This window comes from Adiantum capillus-veneris, chromosome 21 (assembly GCF_014529385.1).
Source record: "Adiantum capillus-veneris isolate H3 chromosome 21, ASM1452938v2, whole genome shotgun sequence".
NCBI classification, from domain to species: Eukaryota; Viridiplantae; Streptophyta; class Polypodiopsida; order Polypodiales; family Pteridaceae; genus Adiantum; species Adiantum capillus-veneris.
The window spans coordinates 14,751,627-14,766,012 of NC_140951.1; the positions used below are offsets into that span (position 1 = coordinate 14,751,627).

General features: G+C 47.4%; 1 protein-coding gene across 5 annotated transcripts in view; it reads right to left on the reverse strand.

The window, feature by feature from the left end:
* The window catches only part of LOC147430573 (uncharacterized), an 88,961-nt gene that overhangs the window by 12,600 nt on the left and 61,975 nt on the right, over positions 1-14,386 (reverse strand). For 4 of the 5 annotated variants that reach the window (XR_015185632.1, XM_086493170.1, XM_086493168.1 and 1 more), the window contains exons 6-7: positions 1,683-1,764; positions 1,425-1,567 (exon numbers count right to left, since the gene is read on the reverse strand). Coding sequence is in view for 4 of the 5 variants with exons in the window: in XM_086493170.1 (XP_086349296.1) it covers positions 1,425-1,567; positions 1,683-1,764 (225 nt within the window). In the remaining variant the exon portion in view is untranslated. The remainder of the gene's footprint in view (positions 1-1,424; positions 1,568-1,682; positions 1,765-14,386) is intronic. The other variant, XM_086493169.1, reaches the window with a different exon arrangement.

A 14,386-nucleotide genomic window follows, 5' to 3' on the forward strand; every position in this document is an offset into this window, starting at 1 on the left:
AGCAGTGAGAGAGAGGTGTGTTGGGAGCTCATCTACGGCCTGATACTCTGTTCATTTGGCGGGCCCGTAGCTTCTGCATCCTCAAGGCTCGCCCTGTCCCACCGGCGGAGACTATTCGCGACTTTTGGCTTGAGTTGGTCCATACTCTCAGGGACCAGTTCGAGAGGCTTCGGGCCAGCTCCGAACGCATGCATGAGCGCAGAGAGGCTTTTCTGTGGCTCTAGCGCCCTGGGCCCTTCTTCACCATGGTCCAGGGTGCACCCAGATGGCACTACCGCCCACCTGTGTGGCTTTTCCCCCCTCCCATCTCGTGATTTAGGCCCCATTGTACATATTTTGTTTTCTCATTGGGAGAGTCTCCCCTTGTCTTTGATGTAGCCCTCTCTAGTAGAGGTGGTTGTAGCCCTATGGGCAGTTTTAGTAACTAATGGAAGGATCTTCTTCTCGGGGAAAAAAAATTTACGGTAAGCAAAAGACCTCTAGTGTTCTTTGCCCGTAATAACTACGACCACATGGCGACCATCGGAGGCCGGGAGCCATGGTGGGAGCCGTTATTACAGGGGAAAGAAAGGACACTAGAGGTCCTTTCTCGGCCGTTAAGAGTCCACGGCAGGGGGGTTAAAACAGAGTCCTCCGTTGTCGCCATCATACTTCTTGCTGCTGATGTATCGCGCCATGATGAACTGTAGGCCTGAAGACATTCCAACTGCTGACTTGGCAAAAACCTGAGCCACTGCAGTGGAATTACTGTCTTGAATGGACAGGAGATGTACAACCAAGATCTACTCGCCCCCCTGATCGTGGACCTTGATGGAAAAGAAGAGTCCCAATGTACAGAGCTATCCGGAACAAATCACGGAAAAGAGATGTTCCGAGGTACAGAGCTATCCATAATCCAAAAAGCCCAGGGCTTTAGTGTGCAATCCTGATTGTACAGGCTGACACGCACACAACTCGAATCTTTAAGGGGACTTTCCTGGAGCCCTATACAACTGAGTCTTGCATGCTAACTTGGACATACCTCTTGCCTTTATGGAGCCTGTGAAATTCCTTATTGGACACATCATTTTAATCTTCATTGAAGCTATACTAGATCACCTAACAAGTGCTAAACAATAGAGTAACCACAGAAAATCAATCACAATGATATTTGGTTCAACAAGTCAGATACGTTTATAAAATGCATAATTTGTTATTTGCTTGTCAAGCCATCCGCTAGTTAATATGGTCTTCCCATATTGCAGGCACTTGCAAATCAGAGGTCCCCTAGAGAACATTAAACAGAGATGATTTTCTCAGCCGCCTTGGTTCATCCAAAAATCAAGAAGTCTTTATTTACAAATGTCAAAGAATGCACTAAACGTGGGCACCTTCCTTTGAATCATGCAAATGAACAGAAAAGTTTCAGAATATCTTGAGCTTGCCTGCAATTGGAATTGCTCTGGCAAATTGTTGTCATTAACAGTTACAGTCTTCTGCAATTTGTGGGTGTCCATGCCATAAGTTTGACCAAAGTTGCGCCTCTTTGTTTGATTCTCTACAATGTAAGATTGTCTGCTTGAGCATCCTGAGACATGCTTTAATCAATAAACAGTCAGGAGCAAGTTTCGAACATGCTCAAAACCATACCCACAGTGGCTTAGCAAAGATGCATTCCATCAATTATATGGTCCTTACAACACCTTGTAGGGTGTGAAGAGAACGTTTTGTAAAAAAGTTTTCCTTGCTTCTCGACATATCCTGCGGACGAGCTGCCACCACTGCCTGTAATTGAGAAAGCAGAGTAAAATTCACCTTACTAAAGAGAACCAATTGCCTTGTCCAAGAATAAATTCGTCTTCAGATTGTCACTGATGAACTACACCAGAACTTTTTGTTTGAGAAGGGAAAAAATAAGAACAACTCACATAACACAGCCCAGAGAAACATTCATCGCACCAGCTAAAACACACTACATACTCGTGTACATGAAATCTAGCTTCCTAGAAAGTCATAGACTTAGCTATCTCAAAGAATTACTAAGGAAAGAGAGACTACAATTTTGAAAACTGACCCGGAAACAACCCCCCCTCCCCCCCCTCTCTCTCTCTCTCTCTCTCTCTCTCTCTCTCAACCCTAGCCTAGCCTTGCTCTGCGTTCTTCTGAGTCGGCGAAACCTCTCCAACCCCCCCAAGCCTTCCCATGGGCGAGGGGCTGCCCCTGGGGGGGCGTTAGCCATAGCCCCGCCCCTCCCCTCAACCAGCCTCGTCAAACCACTGCAGACTTCACCTATGCACAGTCGACCTACACAGTTTTTGCTCGCCTCGGCTGCAGACTTCGACTCGGCTGTGCTTGGCCTGCAGATTTTGAACCCGCCACTGTCGAGCCTCTGCAGACTTTTCCTCCTGCTTTGGCCTCGCCTCTGTTCACAGGTCGATGTCCTTGATTCAAACCGACTTTCCAGAGTAAGGCATTTTCGGTGCACCCCTCGAGTAAAGGCATGGCCACACAAGCCTCATCCCGCAATAAACCCACTTTTGCTGGGGTAGTGGCAACACCTCCCAAAACAGACAGCATCAGCCGCCTTCAAGGTGAGGTTGACAAACTTCGCAAAGAGAATGAAGAGTTGCAACGCAAACTCGTCGCCATCGAGAGCCGGCTTACCGCAATGGAGAACCACAAGAAAGAAGAAATGGAAGAAATGGAAACCAAGTTCAACAAAACCAAAGAGGAAGTAGAGACCACGCTCGCAAAGGCAATCAAAAATCAAATGCAAGAGGACATCCTCCACAAGGTTGAAGACCGGGTGGCGTCTACGCTACGAGAACGGCAACGACAACAGGCTATCGCCCTCAATGTTCGCATTGGCGGGCTTCCAAGTGATTGGAAAGGAGAGGGCGACGTCAAGTTCCATGAATCGTTTGCTCGCATCCAAGCAACCACCCACATGATACAGTGGGATCCAACAACAATCTCCTACCTTGAATACGAACCCCGCACCAACCATGCGATCCTCACTTTCAAAACCAAAGTGGACCGAATCAAACTCCTTGAGCAATCAAAGCTTCTCAAGGACACTAAAATCTGGTTTGCAAAAGACCTCACACCAGCCCAACTCAAACAGAAGAAGGCAAAACTACAAAAGGTGCGAGAAGCACGCAATGCAGAAAAATGGGCAATTTATCGAGGAGGTAAAGCCATCATCCAAGAGTTTCGAACTCTCAAAATGGATATCCCCTTATCTACCCCTCCCTAGGCTTTGTTTATTTTATCTTCTCTTTTGTTCATCCCTCGTTGGACCCTCAGTCCTTAACTGAGATGTATTTGACGACCCCTTCGCTTAGAAGGAACCCTCTTGTACTGTGTTGTTTTTCAGTCCCATAGGTCATATCTGACCTCCGCGGACGAGAATTCAATCTATCTATCTATCTATCTCTCTCTCTCATGACGGTGCAAGACCTATGGGACCACACTAAAGATGGCAACCTGGAATTGTAACGGTTCACTTCGTCTTGATGTAGGGGCCTTTGAGGATAGCTTCACAAGGAGAGACATCATCTTCTACTCTAAGACGCATCAAGCCCCTGGGCAATCCATGCCACAGGTGAGCAGATATAGATGGGAGACAGCCTGCAGACAAGAGACCAAATCGGAGCATCGAGGACGAGGCTCAGGGGGAGTGGTAGTTCTATTCAAGGAGGAGTTGCAGCCATTGATATATATAGCATGCAAGGATGAGCATGCCAGGTACATGCGGGTGAGGCTCAAGGCAGAGACGGGCAGATACCTCTACATTGCTATCTGTTACTTTCCTCCTAGTACGTCTGTATATGCATCACCTAGGGGACAATCCCCCTTTGCTATTTTGGATAATGACATATGGAAGTTTTCTAAGGATGGTGACATTATCATACTAGGGGATTTCAATGCTAGGATTGCCCACCACCAGACAATATTTTATGATACTTCCGAGGAAATGCTTAGGGAGCTGCACATTACAAAGATGGGTCTATCCAAATTATCACAAGATGAGGAATACACGGAATATGGCAGATACTTGATAGATATGGGAACCGCACATAGATTGGCCATTTTCAATGGCCTACAAAGATTTTCAATAACTGGAGGTTTTACTTGCTTTCCACACCGACATGGTGCCAGCACAGTGGATTATGTTATGGCCCAGCCAGGTCTCATTCCATTCTTTCAAGATTTCATGGTGGGCAATAGGCCAGTTGGAGTAGCAGTTGATCATGCTATCTTGTCCTTCACCTTGATGTTTCAGTTCAGCACAGCTCCATTAGGAGAGGTCCCTACACACATCCGGTACACCTTCATGAGGGAGACGGACTCTGTGTATATGGATGAGATATACAGGAAGCTATGCACCCAAGAGCCAGGACGGCCACTAGATGAACTCATTCAGATACTGACAGAGACGCTCCATGATGCAGCATCAGAAGTATACCCCCACAGCCAGCCTACATGGAGACGATCTGGAAATATTCCCCAGAACATTTGGTATGATGAGGAGTGTAGAGAGATGAGGATCAAGTTACAGAGGGAAGTGCTCATGGGTATTACCACACATAGACAGTCACGGATTATCTTTCGCCGCCTAGTGCGACGAAAGAAAAGGGCTTATTTATCCCAGCTAGAGCAAGATCTGTATCAGTTATTTATAAGATGGGACTCAGGCGAAGCATGGAGGCTATTCCACGAACATTCACCACCACCAGCGATCACCTCCACTGAGACATGGGGGGAATATGCCACATCTCTCTACACAGCATCACGACAACCACCTCTACCAGACCCACTAGAGCCATGCCCGGAGACATGTTCTTTCTTTACTGCCGAGAGGGTAAGGAAAGCTATTGACAGGATGAAGACAAGGAGAGCACATGATCATGATGGTCTGGTAGCAGAGCACTTCATCCATGCCAGAGATATGCTCGCAGAGCTCCTGGCTATGATGTTTAATCGAGCCATGTATGAAGGCTTCCCTGAGACCTGGAGTATGTCCACGATTGTGCCTATTTTCAAGTCAAGAGATCCCATGATACCCGGGAATCATCGCACCATCATGGTTGGTCACACATTAGCTGGGCTGTATGCATCCATTCTTGAACAAGAGCTGAGTAGATGGGCAGAGCGAGAGGGCATAAGAGCACCAGGGCAAGCAGGTTTCAAGAGAGGTTTCTCCACTCTTGACCAGATTCTGACACTCAGAGCTATTATTGAGGAGAATAGACACCATGGCAAGAGGATCTATTGTAGCTTTGTGGATTTCTGCAAAGCTTTCGACACAGTGTTGAGAGCCAGACTTATACGCAGATTACAGGGCATGGGTGTGCCTACAGAGCTGATTTGGGGGATTCTGGCTCTATACATGACAGTGATGAGGCGGGTACGCACCACTGAGGGAATGTCGGACATGGTCCTCTCCACTATTGGAGTAAAGCAGGGATGCCCCCTATCCCCGACGCTTTTTGGGATGTATGTGGATGAGTTTTCGGACTATGTAGAGAGTCAGGGGGACAGGGGGGCTCAGCTAGCAAGGACATGGATTCCGCCTTTACTATATGCTGATGATATTGTGTTGATTTCTGACTCTCCAGAGGGGATGCAGCGTCAATTGGATGCTCTGCATACATTTGCTCGTGACAGTGGATTGTCTGTCAATCTGGGGAAAACCAAGGTTATGGTGTTCAACACCACACCACAGTGGGTTAGGAGGTCGGCACCCACATTTATGTATGGCCAGGAGACTGTGGAGTACACAAATGCATATACTTATCTTGGGGTAGTCTTCGGTGGACCAGTGTTTTCCCTAATGAGAGCATCAAAGACTAGACTCATGAGAGCATATGCAGCTTTGGAAGGACTGGAGAGGATGTGTTCGAAGGTTCAGTTTCAGGAACCGCAAACAAAGCTTTGGCTTTTTGACACTCTAGTGACTCCAGCTATGCTCTATGGAGTTCAGGTATGGGGACCCTCAGTAGACCACCATGGGAGATCTGGCAACACAGATGGATGGAGGTGTATGGAGAGGCCTCTGGTCTCTATGATCGCTCGGATGATTCGGGCTAAGGCCTCAGTACCACATGAGATTATCCGAGCAGAGCTAGCCCCCCCCCCCTCGTGGTGGAGCCATTGACGAGATCAGTTTCCTTTATGCACGGTCTATGGGATCTCCCCAGGGACAGATACGCTCGGCTTGCCTTGGATGTCATCTCGACAACTAGCTCTACAAGGCGATACAGTATGTTGGTATGGACAGATGACAGCATGGTTTCAGTCGCATGGTCTCAAGATGGATAGATTACCTCCGCTTCAATACTCCCTGGATGCACCCTCCCTGTCTCTCACACGGACAGAGATCACCAGACTCATACGTCAGGATATGATTCAACTAAATACCAGGAGCACATGAATACAGCCGACACAGGAGTTAGGCATGAAGATGGCCTTTTACAGAGAGCATCTTCTCCAACTCACGGTTGACGTCTTTGTGACTAGGCCTGCATACATGGATACACACTTATCTCATGGGATAAGATGCGCTATTGGACAGATATGCACATCCTCACAGCAGCTCCAAATCGAGACTAGCACATTTCGGTGCCGGCGGCAGGAGCTAGGATATGTCACCTATGCAACTTAGAGCCAGAGACAGAGCTGCACTACACATGTCACTGCCCGGCATACTATGAGATACGTAGCCGCTTCCACTGCCTATTCAGAGAAGGGTTCGGACCTTTTTCTAGAGTCATGAGATACAAGGATCAGAGGTGTCTTGGATTGTTCCTGCTAGAGCTGCGCAAACTCAGGGAGAGCTTGCTGAGAACATCAGAGGAAAGATAGTCTCAGAGACGAATCATAGATTTCTTTACACCAGCCAGAGGAGAGCCAACGGAGCAGTCATTACAACAGATCTCAGAGCCTATTCATACTAGAGGTACACTGCCTGATCGAGCCACGAAACTTGGCAAATGTCTCATAGGTCATTTTGGCCTTTTTGAAGACGTTAATATAACATTTCATTTCTCTCTCTACGTCCAAAGTGCAGATGAGGATGGATCTCTACCATATCTCCCCCCCCCCTTTCTCTCATTGTACTACACATTATACTGGGCACCTTTTGTATTAGCTGGCACATCCATACAGTCCCAGCGTGTAGTAGTTGCATTTTATTTCAGTTCTTTTTTATTTCGGACATGGTATTAGATTCACTATGGTGTAACAGCTTGGTCTCTAGGTCATTTTGGCCTTTTGAAGACGTTAATATATCATTTCATCTCTCTCTCTCTCTCTCTCTCTCTCTCTCTCTCTCTCTCTCTCTCTCTCTCTCTCTCTCTCTCTCTCTGTATATATATATATATATATATATATATATATATATATATATATATATATATATATATATATATATATATCAACTCCTCGTCGGCTAGATCTTTACGGTCGCTTGGGACAGTTTCCTACGACGTTAAAACTCTCTTCTGCTTCTTCTTCTCTCCTCTCTGGCACGACACAGGAGCCTTCCTTTTGGATACTGATGTATATGTATATGATGCCCCTACTATCAGAGATCTCCATTGTATCAGCTCCCCCCCCTCGCCCCCCCCGTGTCCCCTTTGTATCAGCTTTCACTTCACCCCTACCCCCCTTTTTCTTTTCAATTCTTTGTACCTTGTGTACCCAGCCCTAGTATTAGATTCACCACATGTAACCTTTTGGTCTCATAGGTCATTTTGGCCTTTTGAAGACGTTAATATTACATTTTATTTCGTCTCTCTCTCTCTCTCTCTCTCTCTCTCTCTCTCTCTCTCTCTCTCTCTCTCTCTCTCTCTCTCTCTCTCTCTCTCTCTCTCATACTAGTGGTATACTAGTGGACAAAGCCACTGAGCTCGAGAGAGCTAGACACCCATGTCTACAAGGGTGACCACGACATCGATGGAGGCTCCATCAGAGGATCAGGACTATTCTAGCACGATATGGGAGACGCCTGGTAGGACTATTTACAGAGGCGAACATTGACGAAGCTCTTCAGTGACCGATACAATACTTTCTTGGACGGCATTGATGATGATGATGACGATTTTAGTCTTTCACTTTACTTTGATTTTTGTACCCAAACATTGGATTAGTTCCACAAGGATTGTATCAATTTGGTCTCATAGGTCATTTTGGCCTTTTGAAGACGTTTAACATTTCATTTCATCTCTCTCTCTCTCTCTCTCTCTCTCTCTCTCTCTCTCTCTCTCTCTCTCTCTCTCTCTCTCTCTCACACACACATCAGTATCCAAAAGGCTATAGAGATTCAATGTCCTCCAAGGTAGGCACTCTATCGGGACGGCTCCTTTGTTGCGCAGTATGGTATGGATCCTCTGCCGCAATCTGCGTCGATGTCGAGAGGGCCCCCTCATCCGTGGCCGACGGGACCGCCCCAGCTCTATCGCCCGATCACGTATTGTGCCTCTAGTGCCTCTCGTGTTGTTATGCTGTGGGGGCTACTCTAACTCCTCTATCTGTGACTGAAAGAAATCTGTAATCTTCCGCTATGGCTGGATCTCTCTCATTGTGCCCCTTTTCAAGAGGTCCTCTCTGTGTTTGCGAATCTGGAGTAAGTATAATCCAAGGCATCTCTAATCTTGCTCGAACTCGTCTGTCTGTGACTGTCCCCTAGTGCTCATTGAAAAGCCTCCATGTCTCACTACAGTCCTGACTCATAAACAACTCATACAGATCATGCTCTAATTGAGATAGGTAAGCCCTCTTCTTTCGTCGCACTAGGCGGCGGAAGATAATACGTGATTGTCTATGTGTAGTAGTACCCAAGAGCACCTCTCTCTGTAATCTGATCCTCGTCTCTCCACACTCCTCATCATACCAACTGTTGTGAGGCATGCTCCCAGATCGTCTACGTGTAGGCTGGCTGTGGGGATATGCCTCTGATGCTGCATCATGCAACGTCTCTGTCAGAATCTGGGTGAGCTCATCTAGTGGTCGTCCTGGCTCCTGAGTGCATAGCTGCCTGTATATCTCATCAGTGTACACGTGATCCGTCTCCCTCGTGAAGGTATACCAAGTATGTGTGGAGGCCTCTCCCAATGGAGTTGTGTTGAACTGGAACGATAGAGTGAAAGACAAGATAGAATGATCGATTGCTACCCCAACCCGTCTAGTTCCCACCACGAAATCTTGAAAGGAAGGAAGGAGTCCTGGCGGAGCCATAACATAATCCATTGTACTAGCACCATGCTGATGTGGAAAGCATGTAAAACCACCAGCTGCAGGGAATCTCTGTAGAGAGAGAGAGAGAGAGAGAAATGAAATGAAATGAAATGAGATGAAATGATATATTAACGTCTACAGAAGACCAAACTGACCTTTGAGACCAAAAAAGTTAAGTGGTGAATCTAGTACAATGTCCAAGTACAACTTTAAAAAAAGGGGGAAGGGGGGGGGGGGGATGAGAGCTGACACAACGGTACAATGGGTGATAAAAAGAGAGAGAGAGAGAGAGAGAGAGAGAGAGAGAGAGAGAGAGAGAGAGAGAGAGAGAGAGAGAGAGAGAGAGAGAAATGAAATGAAATGAAATGTAATATTAACGTCTCCAAAAGGCCAAAATCACTTATGAGACCAAAAGGTTACATGTGGTGAATCTAATACCAGGTCTGGGTATAAAAAGTACAAAGAACTGAAAAGAAAATAGTGGGTAGGGGTGGGGTGAAAGCTGTTACAAAGGGAATACAAAGGGTGAGCTAATATAATGGAGCTCTCTTACAATCGAGGCTCCTCCATTGGTAGTGGAGGCACTCACTCGATCAGTTTCATTTATGCATAGCACCTGGGCTCTCCCTAGAGACAAATATGCTCGATTAGCACTAGAGTCTTCAGCGACAGTTGGCAATGCACGGAGATAGATCATGTTGGTATGCAGAGATGGCATCTTGGTTTCAATTACATGGCTTTAGTATGGACCGGCTACCCCCATTTCAGTACTCTCTGGATGCACCCTCCATCTCCCTCACTAGGACAGAGATTACCAGGCTCATCAGACAGGACTTGATTGAGTTGGATACGAAAGAGGACATGGATACAGCCTACACATGAGCTAGGTACGAAGATGACTTTCTATAGAGAGCATCTTCTCGAGCTCACGGAGGATGGTTTTGTGATCAGACCAGGATACATGGATACTCATCTATCCCACGCGATACGATGTGCTATTGGTTAGATACGCACATCCTCACATCAACTAGAGATTGAGACAGCACATTTAAAGGAGTACCCGTTGAGTCGAGGATTTGTCAGGTGTGCCAAATAGAGCCCGAGACAGAGCTACATTACATATGTCACTGCCCAATATACTATGAGATACGACTCACGAGGCCGCTTTCACTGTCTTTTCAGAGAGGGTTTTGGGCCACTTTCTAGAGTCCTGAGATACCAAGATTAGAGATGCCTTGGATTATACTTACTGGAGATTCGCAAACACAGAGAGGACCTCTTGAAAAGGGGCACAATGAGAGAGATCCAGTGATAGCGGAAGATTACAGATTTCTTTCAATCACAAATAGACGAGTTCGAGCAGCCCCCACAGCATAACAACACCAGAGGTACCAAAGGCATACTGCTTGATCGAGCGATAGAGTTGGGGCGGTCCCGTCGCCCACGGATGAGAGGGCCCTCTCGATGACAGAGGATCCATACCATACTAGCGCGACATAGGAGTCGTCCCGGATACTGATGTATATGTATATGATGCCTCGACTGTCCCCAAGTGAGAAATCCATGCTGAACACCAGCTCTGCTAAGTAAAAAGCAAACTGCTAGCCACACTACATGAGGAGACGAGCATGACCAAAGACAATGTGCAGGTGACTCAGGTAGGCGCAAAGAACAGCGAGTACATAACGGATCATGACCCATAGAAGCTAACCAAGTCCCAACTGGAAGTTCTGTATGTGCAATCATCCACAGGAAAAAAGAAATACGACGAGCCACATGTAAATCCCAAATGGCTGACCAAAACTGTTGTAGATAGGCATGGGAGAGACCTGAATGTAACTAGAAACGCATATGAGTGGGCTGCTCTGGGTGTTGTCTCATCAATGCGAATCTTCCAATTCTGACAATGTACTCAAAGAATGATACATGTGCACCGGTGGGGTTAGAGTGAGGCCAATGCCACTCACCTGGGTCCCGATAAAGCTGAGATAGGGCACGACCCTCCCACACCCAAAGCCTCCAAAGTGCAGCATCAGCGGAAGCGAAACGAGGGTCAACACAACGACGCTTCCCGCGGGAGCCAACTACTCGTATGGCCTCCCATCGAGCGCCGGGGTAGACAAGGTGAGGAGAGGTAGTAGCATATGTCAATCTAGCATGCATCCCCGGAGAGTAGTCAGTATCAACTGTGAACAGCATGGTGTCTAAACGAACTAATAAGAGAGTGCTCTGAGCAAAGAGGCCTTCCCAGCCACAATGTGGAGGCATCTGAACCGTGCCTCGCATGACTGCATCCCAGTGTGAAGGAATGGCAGAGTCAATCTCAAGCAGTCTGTCTATTACCCCGCGACCAATGTCATAATGTTCTGCCACAAAATCTGCATCCAGCATACGTGTCTCATGAAACAACCGCATAGAGGCAGCAGGGCCAGTGTCCCAAGCAGCCCAATCAATGTGAGTCCTCTCTCCAAGCTGACGGGGTGGATTAACCGAAGAATCAAGAACTGCATCATTCCAAATGAGAGGCTGGCGCTCAATCTCCTCACGGCATGAGGGAGGTGAGCGTATGATAGCTCGTCGCATGGATACCCAAAGTTGAAGGAGCGATCGGATGAAGGGTGAGAGAGTGCTGGTGCACAAGGGGGCATCCGTAAAGAGAAAACGATACCCTGTTTGCCAAGTATGGCCATCTCTAGTGCCGAGGCGTGGAGTCGCTGTGGAAAGCGCGGCCTAAAGAAGCATCTTCCAAGGTTCTTGGCTGGGAAAAAGACCCCGAACAATAAGCTTGGTAAGAAGGGCGCGGCTCTGTAATTCTGGATCAATAATGCCAAGGCCACCCGCTGACCTAGGACGAATAATCGTGGACCAGCGAACTCGAGCACGAGTATCAGTAGTCCCATCTGTGCCGCTCCATAAAAAGTTCCGCACGAGTCTGCGGAGCTGAGCTATCACACCAAAATGTAGCATCCAACAGGAGGCCGTATACCATACTGTAGCCAGAATGACCTGGTTGGCGACCAATGCACGGCCAGCCAACGACAGATGACGTGAAGACCAATGACATAGCTTCCTGCGAATAGAGTACGGGTGCAAACTGCTGCTGTGAGGAAACATCAAATCCAACCTGGAAGCCCAGATATCTACATGTCTAACCTGGCTGTAGCCATGTGAAACCATCAGTTACCTCCCAAGTAGGTATGTCATCACTGCCAACCAGTAACCCATAGGATTTATGCCAGTTAATGCGTGCACCACTGGCAATGCAAAAAACCTCCAGGGCTCCCCGCATGGCATCAAGAGCTGCTAGCAAATAGCGCAACATTAGCATAGTGTCATCAGCAAACTCCTGATCGATAAGGTCCGGAGCTGAAGGTACTGGCATGGTCAAGCCACAGAATGCATGACTCTGAGCACGAAGAAAGTCGGACATAGTCTCGCCTACAAACAGATACAGATATGCTGCTAAAGGACATCCCTGACGGACAGATCGAGAGAGCTCAAAACTGCGACTGACACGACCACCAATAGTAATAGCACTGCTCGCACTCCTGAAGAGAGCGGAAATGCCTGAGATCCATCTCAAAGGGAAACCCATCCTGGCTAATGATCCTTCGAGAAACTCCCACTCAACACGATCGTATGCTTTCTCGAAGTCAAGGATGAAAAAAGCGAGGGGTTCAGAAGATGATCTGGCCCACTCTACTGTCTCATAAAAAGTAAAGATATTATCCAGTATGCATCGATCCATGACAAAGCCTGTCTGAGAAGTATGAATAATATCTGGTAAGAACGGTCGCAAGTGATGGCTGATCAGTAACGCTAATATCTTATAGACCGAAGGGAGTAGGGTAATAGGTCTCCACTGGCGGAGCTGAGTGGTGTCACCCCCTTTCGGAATAAGAGATATAAGACCTGAACAAAGATCCGGATGCATATATCCTGATGCAAAGATATCCTGACAACCACGAAGCAGTGGTATATGTAATACATCCCAATAGGTCAAAAAGAAAGCTCTAGTGAGGCCATCCTTGCCTGGACAGGAAGATGGATCTAGACTCTCGATAGCAGCATGAAGCTCTGCAAGTGTGACTGGAGCCAACAAGATCTCTGCCATAGTGTCTGTACAACGACGTCGGGTGTGATGCCAGATCTGCTCACGGGCAAGTAAAACCTCAATAGTGCATACATCAGCAGTGAACAATGCCTCAAAATAATCTGCAGACATATCAAGAATAACATCAGGATGCATATGAAGTGTTCCTTGAGCATCGCACAAAGTCCTGAGGGTGGTGCCAGGAGGGCGCTCTTTATGTGCAGCGAAGAAGTCCTTATTCATTCGATCAGCTTTAGCTATCCAATGAGATATTGAAGCATGATGAGTGAACTCAGACCTAGGCTCCTGTACGCGACGAATTTCCTGTGTGAGCTCTGTCTGTCTAGCAGCGAGATAAGCATCCTGAGGCCACTCCTCAAGCAAGCGCTGTGTGGAACCAAGAGGAATGTGGAGGTCAGACTCACGTACTCTCAACTGACGATGAATATTAGCAGTCTGATCACGGCAGTAAATACTAGACTGAGTAATGCAATGGGCAAGGAACTCTCCAGGGGGACCACAATAAGAAGCACCCGTGGACCACAAGACTCGAATCTGCTGCTGCAAAACATCAGTGGTGAGAACATTGTCAGGGATGCGGCAGCCTTGTCTCTGTGCAGCGGATCTCGTGAAAGAGATAAACAATGAGATGGGTAAATGATCTGAGAGGCTGGTCCCTCGCCAAATAGTAGTAAATCCACCTAGAGCTGCTGCCCAAGGGCCAATGTAAAAACGATCAAGTCGCTTTAATAATCTTCCCTGCTGTCTCTGAAACCCCCACGAGTAATGAAGTGTAGCAGGGTGGTGACCAAAAGAGGGTATGTGCCAGGCATCAACACCTTGAATAGCTAGAAGAAATCGATCCCAAGCTGGCTGCTCATCTGGAGAAATGGATGATAGAACTGGAGGAGTGATCGATCGCCAGTCAGAGTCGCTCTCGACGTTGTTGAAGTCGCCTCCAACAACCCAAGAGTCGACAGCAGGTAGAGCAGCAACCAAGGAGGACCAAAAAGTAGCTCTCTCCCGAGGAGTAGTGGGTGCATATACTGACATAAAACCAATGATAGAGTCCCG